Below are 12,858 nucleotides of genomic sequence, written 5' to 3'. Positions count from 1 at the left end.
TCTGTTTTATCCATTACTATGTAAGCATTATAATTGTAGAAAACTGGATTTTGTGGAAGCTGAAGATATAAAATCATTGAGTTTAGTTCTTTTTAAAATATCTGTATATAGACAATCACTGTGCACTGACTTGACATTAAGTGATATATGGATGGGCTCAAGAGCGTGGGAAATGCAAGGTTGTGCTGAGCATTTTCCCTGAATGGAGCCGAATTGGTATATCAAAGTTTTTGCCAAGTCTGTGCACTGTTATTGTCTTTCTACTGCAACAAGATGTTTAAAGAAAAATGTCATTTCAAGCAAGTCATTGTTCTAGGATTTTTCAGAAATTGAGGTTTCCTCGGGGGAAAATCCATATAAAATCAACTTTCCCACAGTCAATGACTGCTTTCCTAACAAAACAAATCCTTGATAAAAATGTGACTTAGTTGTACATTATTTGGTATCATTTAAACTTGAATTGTCATGCTGATGACTAAATTAAATGTACATACTTATGGTGACTTAGTTTCAGTATTGTAAAAAAAAAGTGCTGACATTGTGTAACAGTCTGGAAGAATCAGGCACTGAGTGAAAAAAAAACATATAAAAAATGGTGTGAAAAACCCAATATTTTGAATGCTTAATTTGACAATTTGCACCATCAGAATCAAGGAAAACAGACAGATCTTTCTATATCATTTTGGTAAATTGAGTAATAATTTCATTGAAATGCACTGAAATAAATATTTTTGGGGCAGATAACTCTGTCACAAACCTCTACCATTCGATTGAAATATTTCCGTGCAAATACAGTGATACAGAAATTAAATTATGTCCTTTACAAATAATGAAAGCATCCTTGAGTGAAATCATATTGTCAAATTGGTGGGGTTTTGACATGCATGTTTCTGATTTTTCTCATTTTGCTGATTTTATTGGTCAGATCACATTTATTGACCATGCAATGAGATATCAAATCAGATACTGTTCATGTAATTCTGAATATCAGGAAAAAATCACTGATATTATCAGGACTACCGTTTATAAATAAATCAAAAGTTTTTAGACACAAATTTTAAAAAGTTACATGACATTTAATGGACGGATACAATGTACAATAATTATAAATAAACATCCAATACAAATTCAAACTAAAAACTTTAATATCTTTACAGAGTAATAAAGAATCTACACCTCCTGACATAGTTATATTTCCAATCCTATACACTCAATAGCCCTTCTCACAGTGCTAGGTGGTGGTGTGTAATGCATGATCCCCAACTTAATTTTAAACATCAAGTTTTGATTATAAAAGTGATAAAAGGGAAATGATAGAATACTTTTTCTGAAAAAAATAAAGCATCAAGAAAAATAATATTTCCTAAAAAATGAAGTCACACAATGCAAAATACCCAATTGAACACATAAACACTGACACATTGCAAGCACTCAATACTAACAAAAAAGGAATCTTCAGAGTTTAAGGAGATAGACCTAGGATAAGGGACACAACTCTTAAAAATCATTGGAATGTTTGTATTCACCATCATATGTCCTTTGCAAATAATGAAAGCATCCTTGAGTGAAATCATATTGTCAGATTAGTGGGGTTTTGACATGCATGTTTCTGATTTTTCTCATTTTGCCTGATACTTACAAAACTTACTCTTAATGATATAACTTCAGCAATAATGCATGTGATTGTTCTCTAAACATCCTGGTACAGTAATTGAAACTACAATTGAAGACCTATATGTCAGATAAGTATATTTTGATATTGTTCAGTTAGTATGACTTGACTATGAAGTGGCACATCAGTGTCAAATTAATACATGTCATTGTAACTTGGTATTATTTAAAGCATTTGAAATTTTACCTCAGACATTTTTCTAGAATTGTAAGTGTTAAATTTTTATTTAAATCAAAATATCAACAACAAAAAAAGATGATTTATGAATTTACATCACTGTATAGACATGTTTTGGTACATATAATTTTCTTGCATTCCATCGCAAGAAAAAGGAATATAGAGTATTCAGATTTGATTTGCCAATTTATTTAGAACTATTTCATGTATTTTTAAAGACTGACATGATATTTGTTATATTTTTACATGAAGCATTTCTGTATATTTTCATCTAATAAAATGTCCTTAAAACACAAGTTTATATCTTTTTCTTCCACAGGCATTATATTAAGTTAATACAATAAGGAATTTCATTAAGACCTAATACCTAGATTACTTATATATATATATATATATCCCTCTATAGTTTTGTATATGGTTTTTATATCACAACATTGGTCTTATGATGTTGTATGGTTGTCATCATTGTCAAGTTGTATATCTTTATAAGACCAGAACTGTTGTGATCATTTAAGTAGCACTCCAGCTAAGGATCATGCAAAATGTGATTCATGGGTAAAAAGCTACATATTTTTATTTTTGATATTTTGTTTAAAATGTGATAGTAAACAGAAATTAACATGTGGTTTTTCATATAGCCCATGCTCTTAGGAGATAAAAATTATACAGAATGCACTGCAGATTTCAAAATGAAGGGAGATAACTCTGTAAATGACGCTCAAATACAATAGAATCTACTGGATTTTCAATGTTGATTATCTCCTATGAGCAGGAAGATTTGAATGAATAATTACACATTTCATAGTATAAACCCATAAAACAACTTCATTACAAAAATAAAAAATATGTAGCCTTTTTTTTGGGTGTATCACATTTTTCAGATTCTGCATGATTCTTACACAGACAGCTACTTCATGGTATGGCAACGTCATCATGATCATGAACAAACATAGACACTTGGTCAAGGTTGAGAATGATGGGGTCATAAACCTCACAAATTTTGTTGTTTACAAAACTTCTCTTAAAATTTAATTTATACAAACAAAAAACAAACAAAAATGCATTTTGCAGAAAATTATGATTTCATTGGTCAGATCACATTTATTGACCATGCAATGAGATATCAAATCAGATACTGTTCATGTAAATCACTGATATTATCAGGACTACCGTTAATAAATAAATCAAAAGTTTTTAGACACAAATTAAAAAAAGTTACATGACATTTAATGGACGGATACAATGTACAATAATTATAAATAAACATCCAATACAAATTCAAACTAAAAACTTTAATATCTTTACAGAGTAATAAAGAATCTACACCTCCTGACATAGTTATATTTCCAATCCTATACACTCAATAGCCCTTCTCACAGTGCTAGGTGGTGGTGTGTAATGCATGATCCCCAACTTAATTTTAAACATCAAGTTTTGATTATAAAAGTGATAAAAGGGAAATGATAGAATACTTTTTCTGAAAAAAAATAAAGCATCAAGAAAAATAATATTTCCTAAAAAATGAAGTCACACAATGCAAAATACCCAATTGAACACATAAACACTGACACATTGCAAGCACTCAATACTAACAAAAAAGGAATCTTCAGAGTTTAAGGAGATAGACCTAGGATAAGGGACACAACACTTAAAAATCATTGGAATGTTTGTATTCACCATCATACAACAATCTTATGTAAGCATCTAATTAACTTGGATTCATTTGATTCTTACACCTTCAAATGAAAGCTTGAGAGGCTATGGTAAAATTGAGTATGATGCAAACATATCACTGATTTTATGAGTTATGTCCATTACCTTAGGTCTACCTCCTTAATGATGTTTGCTGCTATTTTTGATAATAAATAGGGTTTTGGGGTTTTTGATTTATCAAAAAATACCTTATTGTTGCTGGTTCGTGCCTGGAATTTCCCTTCTGTTTCTTAACACTACACAAAAATAAAGTCCAAATGTAATTCCTTTTATATCATTTCATACATCTTTTAAAACCTGTAAATATGTTTCTGGCATTAATTCAGCTCAATAATATTCTATTATTTCTGCAAATAAATTAAGATCTAGTCTTCAAATGAACTGAAGATTTGAGAGGCTCCATTTTGGATGTTTAGTAATAAATAAGCATTTAAATAGGGAATTAAGTTTTGGGGATAAAAGCTTTTGAAAATTTGGCAGAAAATAGTATTCTCTAGATTTTTCAATGGTATTGCCTCAGCCCTGTTTCTTTCTAAAAACATGTGAAGAAATAAATAGGATTTTATGAGAACTTCTGAAGTTGCACTTAAAGATGTATTTTATGAAAATGAGAAGAGAAAAGTGGGAATCATTAGGCAAAAAATTGTTAACGCCTTGAAATGGATAAATCCTAAGTTAGAAAATCTTTAAAAAATACCAAACGTGATCAGCAAGGCATCCTTAACATGCTTAAGGTGGTGTATATCAAACATTTATTTTCTAAGAAATGCAGGAAACTTCAAGAAAAACTTGACTGCCGCATGCATACATATGTACATGTATATAATTAATACTGTAGTGGTAGAATTTTTTATGATGTACTTATGTTCACTATACACTGACAAATTAGTGAAAATAGTACCTAGCATATTACACTATAAAACACTAATTACTTTTAAAAACTCTGAAATTAATACCCACAAATATATTTATTTGATAGAATCTGTGATTAGAAAATTAGCAATTGTAAAAAATTGATACCGTCCACAGTAGTTCCAACAGCAAAAATAATTTACTTGTTGGTAAATATGTATAAATTTGAAAGGTTGTCCAAAATTATTTCACCACTGTCCAGCAATATTATAGAAATAAATGGCCTTTGACAGTGTACACAAGGAGGTAGGTTAACAGTCCTCACTGTATATATCAATTGTCATATCAAGTTGCAGTGCAACTCCTCATGACTTTTCTCTTTTTCTGTTATCTTCCTCTATCATTCTTTCTAATTCACGAGATCGCTTCTTGTCTATAAGTTCCATTTCTCTGATAAGCTGTTAAAAGAAAAAATGTTTGATTAGATACAAAAATTTGAACAATCAACTTAATGTGGATAGTTTCAGACTTACTCCAACAATAAAAACACATGGAGTTTTATTGTTGATCTTGCATATATAAACTGTTACAGATAAATAAATCCTATAGACGTAATGATTACTTCATATTGATTTGATTTGTACTGTGAAAGTAGTGATAAACATTCACAAGCTGGTATTTATTTAAGCTCATTAACTTTAATGGCTTTGATAACTTTATTAGCAAAGATAGACCTATTTGCAATTATCTTAATGGTCACTTTTAAAGGAGAGGACCATATTATTGTGCAAGTCATAAATATCGAAACTAATCTGTTAATTATTCATGAAAATTAAATTGAAACAAAATAATTTCCTTTTCTTAATTAATTAATCGAGATTTATAGTTAGGAAATTTGAATTTTTCATGCCTATGGGCGCCATCATGATTAGTTGAACTGTGATGTCACAAAGTTGGTTTGTAAAGTGAAAGTAAGAAGGTAATTGATTATGATGTCTGAAGAAATCGCAAATTTGGGACTTTCCCACTATAATTTCAACCCAAAATAAATAGAAGAAGAAATTGAGGAACAACATGTAAGCAAGTGTCAGACGTCATTGACGAACAACAGGATTTGCAGCCAGATGACTAGTATTTGTAAGGAAAATCTTATGTCTACTTTCCAAGAATGTTCGTGTTGCTGGTAAAAAAACTTTTAGAACTTTTTCAGAACATTTCTCTATTATCATTCGTTTGACAAGTCATCTTGTTTTGGTGATTAGATAAACAGGATCGTAGAAATATTTACGGATATATTCTTTGTTTACATATTATTTGCAGTACATGTATCAGTACCAAACTGACTTAGTGATATCACGAGCCAATCGGAAGCTATTGGTAAAAATCAATAAAGTCTGACTATGATCTTCCTTCAGATAGGAGAGTTCTGCGAGATGGCTATCTACTTACATTTCAAGGATTTCGAACTTTGCATAGCCTTGAGCATTTTATAGAAGTGCATTTTGCATTAAAGGTTATTTATTTTTGTTTACGTGGGTATGATTTATCATAAGAGCCTAACTTAATGCAAAGGTGGTCTTTCCCTTTAAGAAACACCTGTGACATATCTGACCTTTAAATATAACTTTGGTCAAATTGCCACAGTGGACATCTGAAAATGACATAACAATGTTTTCTATGGCCACTTGAGGCAGAGTAAAGAAGGGCAAAACAAGTTGCCCAGTGGCATGAGCCCTGAATCCTATTTCAACCAAACATACTTGTGAGACTTCTGTTTCTATGATTGGTCTGTATTTTCCACCTTGTCCCAAGGATTCCATTTCTTTTAAGAAATTCCTTCTCTCTTCAATCTCTTCTTGAACTGTAAAAATATCCCAAAAATTATTTTAAAGTAAATTTCCCTAGAATATCGGCTACTCTGATAAAGAAAACTTCAAACCTCAACTTGTTACTATGATAAATATTGTTTTAGGCTTTCCATTCAACCTGTTGTAAATACAAATCTACAGTACTTAAAAACACCATGGAAAAGTAAGGGCTATTCCATAAAAAGTGTGTGCTGGGGGCAGAATGCCCATGATATTTAGGGGTACCACCAACACATTAAAATTAAAATGCAATGCATTTGTCTTGTATGTAAAATTCAAATTTGACACCCAACACATAAATCAACTGCTTTCAACAAATAAACATATCTTATTTTGAATGCAACATACCCAAAAGAGCTTTTCATGAATTTTTGGGATTTGGAAATTTTTTTCATATCTAGACTAGCAAAGCTACAAAATAAGGAGAGTGATGTGCAAAAAGTCAAAAAGCAATCTCTGAACTTGTAAAGATAATTGAGACACTTACAGACAGACAGCAGTAAAACTTGTTTTAACACCCTGACATTTACTGTCAGGAAAATTTAGGTGAAATCATAAAATGATTGATTAATACCTAATCCTTCATCATTAAGTACTGTGAAATCACTTTTATTCATGGGAACCAATATTCATAGTTTAGGGAAAAGACGTCAGTTTGTAGATTCTTGAATTCATGAATTTCATACCTCTATCAAACATAGGAATGGGAAATTTCTTTTTCGTTAGAAACCAAATTTCATGTTGTAACAAACCCAAGAAATTAGTACCCCACAAACAATAATATTTTCACAGCATCTAAATAATGCACACTGCCATGTGGGGAGTCAATTTAAAAACTGAACTAATCCTTACGCTCATCAAATCTATCAGGAAGTGGCTCCTCTACATATTCTATAGATGGTTGTTTCTTCCTTTGTTCATGTGGATCTATATCCTTCCCAAAAGCCATTATATTAGCTAGCCGTTGCTTGTTTTTCTCATTATCTCTACCCTCTGAAAAAAAAAAGAACTAAGTAAAAATATGAACACATTTACATAACATAATTGGCAAAACAGACCTTTAAAACAGATTTTCGGATTCCAGTGATACTATAAAAATATTGGCTATATGGTACATTTTCTTCCTATGGATTTTAAAGGATATATGAGTAGATTCTTTTGAAGTACAATTCTTGAACAACACTATCAACTCATCTATACTTGGTATGAAATTAGATATCAATTTATTGTTCTAATGACAAAAATGATTGTAAAAAATACGAAACATTTTCCTTCTACTTGCATTCCAAGAATATATCACTCATGACAAAATATTTTGCATGAACTGACTACCCACAACCTATAAAAATTCAGTATGAATGTCGCATTGTTGCATGTAGTAAGACTGCACAGACTGGAAACAAGACATCTTACCTCACAAAGAATGGAACTAACCAAAAATTGAATAGATATACATTACAACATAATTACCTGTTTCATAGTAAGCATCTGTCAATTGATTGGGTTCTTTGATTGATATTCCTTATGACATATACATTTTTATCTATTGTATTCAGTCTTTGGATTGTTCTATTTATCCTGAGATACAATGTCTGTACTGACAGAGCTCGTTTCACACAATGCAACTATCATACGGAATTTAACACATTTATTTGTTGTATTATGGCTGTAAATTCATTCTTCCAAGAACCACTTCATAATCATATCTTACACAATAATTTAAGCAATATTTTCATTTTTCATATCATTATAAATCAAGGGAGACAACTCTTACTATTTCTGTAAGCAGGACTATAGTCAGTTTTCTCATAAGCTCCACTAGCCTCTATCTGTTCCTTAGTTCTTACAGTTGGCTTATAGTTTCTACAATTAAATGCTTAAATTAACTATAAAGACTAACATGTATCAACTGTTTTAATTTTGAAAGACTGAGGTACAGGTGTAAGTATAGTATTTCACATTCGTCTTCTAATTTTTAACTAAAATGAAATCAAGTATCAGTATCATTCAAGATCCAACATCCTGATATCATACCAGTATTTTTCAAAATCTAACTGCAAATTAGTCAATATTTCATTGAAAATTTGACTGGATGCTCAGTCTCCCACCACGATAAGTTTTTGTTGTGTAACTTGACATTGGATACTGAACTACGTAAAGACAACTTTTCATTGCTTCATAAATTTATTTCCTGTTTCTAGTCTCATTTTTAAAGATGTCATTTTTGTCCTTTGTTATTTCAAATATTGTTCTAACTAGAGTGTTGTAGATTCCTATTTTCTGCATTGCCACTATGGTATTCTCACTTTTCTTTTGTACCTCAACTTTGCAATTACCTTGGGTTTAAAACTTTACTTTGCTTTGCTGAAGTTACCATTTCTTTCTTTTTGTTTGTATGTGTTGGGGGACACTGGAGAGGCAAAGCATCCCCACCTGAGAAAAAAAAATAGTATCTTAAAAAGTAGTTTGCAAGTTATACATATCAAGTTTATACAAAAAAAAAAAAAAAACAACAATGAAAAGTCAATTTTGTAAACAATATAACTGGAACACTAGCAATGACATACAAGTAACTGAGGCTGGAAAAGTGAATAAAATACATGTTTGTAGTTGTATTTCTGATTTTATTTGTTTTTTTTTTACTGGCAGTAGGCAAAACAAAAGGAAACAATATATTTTGTTGTTAATAACAACGACAATTTGGTTTCCGTCCAAGAGACATGTTACATTAATGTAAGAAGAAATTGAATTGATAAAGTCAGTTGAATGAGTAACAAGTTGATAGCAGAAAGTTTTCTAGTTTTCTTTTCGCTTTTGTTTATCACAATTACTAATATTTAGAATATATTAAAGATTAATCCGCATTTAAAACATGTAAATTGCAAAGGTAGCTTTTGTAATAATATAAACTCTTGAATTAATGAAGCATTTTAAAAATAAATGTCTATGGAAATTATTGAAATGGGTAAATACCCTGATACCAGTCACGTATATGTGTATTAAGGAGGTAGACCTAGGGTAAGGGACATAACTCTTGAAATCAGTGATATGTTTGTATCATATTCAATTTCACCAAAGCCCTTCAAGCTTTTATTTGAAACAGAATGAAATCAATCCAAGTTACTTTGATGCTTACATGAGATTGATGTAAAATGCTGAATACAAACGTTCAAGTGATTTGTAAGAGTTGTGTCCCTTACCCTAGGTCTACCTCCTTAATACTACAGACTCACTTCTAAGAGACTTTTCTAAATTCCTTTGTTGGGTGTTTGTTAATCTTGATTCCTTCATCATTTCTGAAAAAAAAAGTTCATTAATTATCCTAACTGTTCAGCCTTACAGTACTGTCATGATTCATAATATAGATGTATGTATATTCAATATTACAATGTATACAAAATGTATTGAACTATTGCCAGGTTTTAAGCATTATTCTTATTTAAGGGAAAGAGCTGCTGGTGATGAATGCTAACAAGCATTATGGTAAGTGAAACATGCATTGAAAAACAGCTCACCAATGCTGAAATTCATGTACACACATATTTTCAGATACAGTGTTTTATTCTAAGATCTGAAACAAAATACAACCTTCCTGTATAGTACATCACTGAGGCTTTGTCCCTATAGCAAAGAAGAAAAGGAAAAAAGAAAGACAATTAAATGTATAATCTAAAGCTATCATTTTTGTCTGCACTAGAATTGTGATTGATCTTACTATATTTTATGTAAGTTAGAAATAAACATGTAAAAGAATACTTCAATGATATAATCCTCCTTTCTGGAATCAGACAGTAACTATCCTTCTTCATTTATACAGAACGACATATGATGCTTAAACTTCAGATGATTATTTAAAAAAATCTAAAATGACTAAATCCACTGAAAAGAGAGGATGAGTAAGTTGATACATGTACCGGTATGATTACAAGATGCAAACAGTGTTCACCTTTAGCTACTGGGCGGAAGCCCAGGCAAAGTAAAAATTGATTCGGGCTAGTGAAATAATGTGTACTTTTCCTGTTTCGGGCTAGTTGAATCCTATACAGTCCTCTATTATTCAGGCAAGTTATTAAGAATTTTGAAAGAAAGGACCGTGTAAGTAAGAATTCTGATAACAATCAAAGGATAAAAAAAATATAACCAGAAGGGCCTAGTTATTTCAACAAAATATCAATAAGACTCTTTTTTAGCCTTTTGATTGATTGATTGATTGTTGGGGTTTAACGCCAGAGCAGCAATATTTCTGCTATATTCAGGCTTTGAACTAAAAAATGGATGATAAAATGAACATGAAATGATGATGAAATGAAAAATGGGATGGGACACAAAGATAATGGGGTCGACAAATTTTGATTGCCACTGGAATAGGGAGGGGTGGGTAGGGTCTGACAATTTGGCCTCCTGTGGCGTAGTCCTATGGTTCCTACTCTGGAAGAATAACACAGAAGGGTTCTTTAACCTGCGAGTAACGTGGCATCTTTCCCAACACGTTGCACCACTATTGTTTGTGGTCAGGTTTTCCATATTATGGTCTGATGGAACATGCCAGGGTTACCCCATTCCACCACCTGGGGCACAAAACCCAGTAGCTCTGTGGGCAGAGCGCCATAGCCCCTGACCAGGGCTCTGAGCACTTTTTAGACACCTTTTACAACAAGCTTAGTGCTGTTGTGGGCCCATTCTTTTGACATCCGGACCTGCATGGGACTAATCCATGTTGAAAATCCAAAACTATCTATTGTAATTCGGTGTTAATTACTGAGTTACATGTATCCCCCTTAATTTTGAATTCTGCAGTACATTCAATTTTGAATTCTGCAGTACATTCTATATTAGTCAGAATTTTCTCTGACCGACTATATAGTCCGAATTTCCTCTGACCCCGCAACCCTACTATTTGTTATTTGGATATTGATATGTCGGGTCGGAGTCAGAATGATGTGCCATACAAAAAGTTGGGAGATTCAGCGATAGGTGGAGCTTGTTACGTTTGGAATGGAACAGCGCAGAATCAAATTTTTAAAAACCGGAATTGAACAGAATATTTCAAAATTCCGCTGAAAAATTACATGTGTGCTACCCTTCTGTTCCAAAACTACATGTAACAAGATCTCTTGTAGAAAATGACAAAAACTTCAATAAAAAAATGTAATTTTTGTAGCAAATAATACTATAATACTAGAAGTCAAGCCATTTTATGACTTGGTGCCATCGGAACTCCAAGCTCTTATGTTGTAGGGCTATTACAGACCTTTGAGTAGATTGTGGGTCTCTTTACTGTACTGTACTTGAGGAGGATTCCAAAATCCTCCTCCTGCTACTCTTGTGACTTTCTGCTGGGCCGCCATATTTCAACAACTCTGGAATCCAAGTACGTCAGTTCCGGTTAATGGGTGGGATAAAACGTGCAGACATTTTCCGTACCGATTCACTCTTCGTTGACGTACTCCCGAACATTGAAAGTGGGGAAACGCTCTCGGACTCACTCGGGGTCTGGGAGTAGGCCAGAGCGTCAACATAGCAGCCCAGCAGCTAGCAGGACATAATCTGACTGAATTCTTCGGTCGGGTATCCCGAAGGCTGGGCTCCGCTACCTCCAGACATTTATACTAACAGAATCCCCGTAAGGGGCGGTCGTGCGAGATCCGTAAGGATAGTCAAGACCGTAAAAACCCCCAGTCATCACTGTACCGATTGCATTGAATTAGCCGCCTAATTAATACGAAGACCGACAGAACAGGTCCTCTGTGGTGATATGCCCAAGGGCAAATCGTGTGTACTAATTACAATTAAGCAATTTTATAGAGCTTGCTATCTTTATAAAAAAAATTAACACTGGATGAAAAAAAAACATCCTCCAAAAAGCCCGAGGACTATATTTTGACAGAGATTTATAATTTACAGGGGTGTAGCTAGGCCTGTTTTAGTTGTACGCAAAATTACGGCGAGGGATCTTGGGGGGGGGGGGGTGTCGCTCAAGGCCCCCAGTGAGTCCGGCAAGGCAAAGCCCTGAGGGAAACTCTTGAATTTTAACAATTTTGGAGCCAGTTTTTCAGAGCCTATACTACGTTCATGGTATGCATATGTGATAAATAACCTTTATTTCATCTTTAAAATTTTTATTTTTGTTACTTTTCCGAAAGTACGCAACTGCGTATTTGCGTATAGGCAGCTACGCCCCTGCTTTAATTACAGGTCTTTGATTTTGAATAGCTCCCCTAACCATGCTGATAAAAATGAAGTCCCTAAATAAGAGCTACATTCGGTCGCGGATCCAGGTTAAGGGTTTTTGCGGTTGGAACCCAGATATTTTGTTTGAAATAATTTCTGTTGATTTTGTTCATAATTTGGAACAAAATATGAACAAATGTTAGTCTGGAACACTCTTTTATAAATTTTGGAAATTTCTGATTCTAACCCTGATATTGGAACTTTCTTTTAAGATCTCGGAATTTCCAGTGTTTATGACCGAATACAATAGGCAAAGGATAAATAAATCTATTTCATTTTCATGACATATACCAGGACTGTGTTCTCATTCTTTTTCGAGAATTGGTTGATAGCGGGAAAGAGGCA

At 32.6% G+C, this 12,858-nt stretch overlaps 1 protein-coding gene across 1 annotated transcript; it reads right to left on the bottom strand.

Moving 5' to 3' along the window:
• Nucleotides 1-3,122: 3,122 nt before the first annotated feature.
• Nucleotides 3,123-11,678, bottom strand: LOC148619789 (UPF0193 protein EVG1-like). Its single transcript, XM_088580062.1, has 7 exons — nucleotides 11,534-11,678; nucleotides 9,516-9,578; nucleotides 8,619-8,715; nucleotides 8,057-8,145; nucleotides 7,135-7,275; nucleotides 6,175-6,275; nucleotides 3,123-4,872 (listed from the first exon to the last, which is right to left on the bottom strand). The coding sequence occupies exons 1-7, from the start codon at nucleotides 11,628-11,630 to the stop codon at nucleotides 4,780-4,782; spliced, it is 681 nt and encodes a 226-aa protein (XP_088436188.1). The 5' UTR covers nucleotides 11,631-11,678; the 3' UTR covers nucleotides 3,123-4,779.
• Between the last annotated feature and the right edge of the window lie 1,180 nt (nucleotides 11,679-12,858).

This window comes from Perna viridis, chromosome 4, assembly GCF_037379345.1.
Source record: "Perna viridis isolate PV_CMFRI_1.1 ecotype Kerala chromosome 4, ASM3737934v1, whole genome shotgun sequence".
Classification (NCBI taxonomy): domain Eukaryota; kingdom Metazoa; phylum Mollusca; class Bivalvia; order Mytilida; family Mytilidae; genus Perna; species Perna viridis.
Note: the sequence above shows the minus strand (reverse complement) of the source record. Positions and strands in the feature narration are given on the sequence as shown.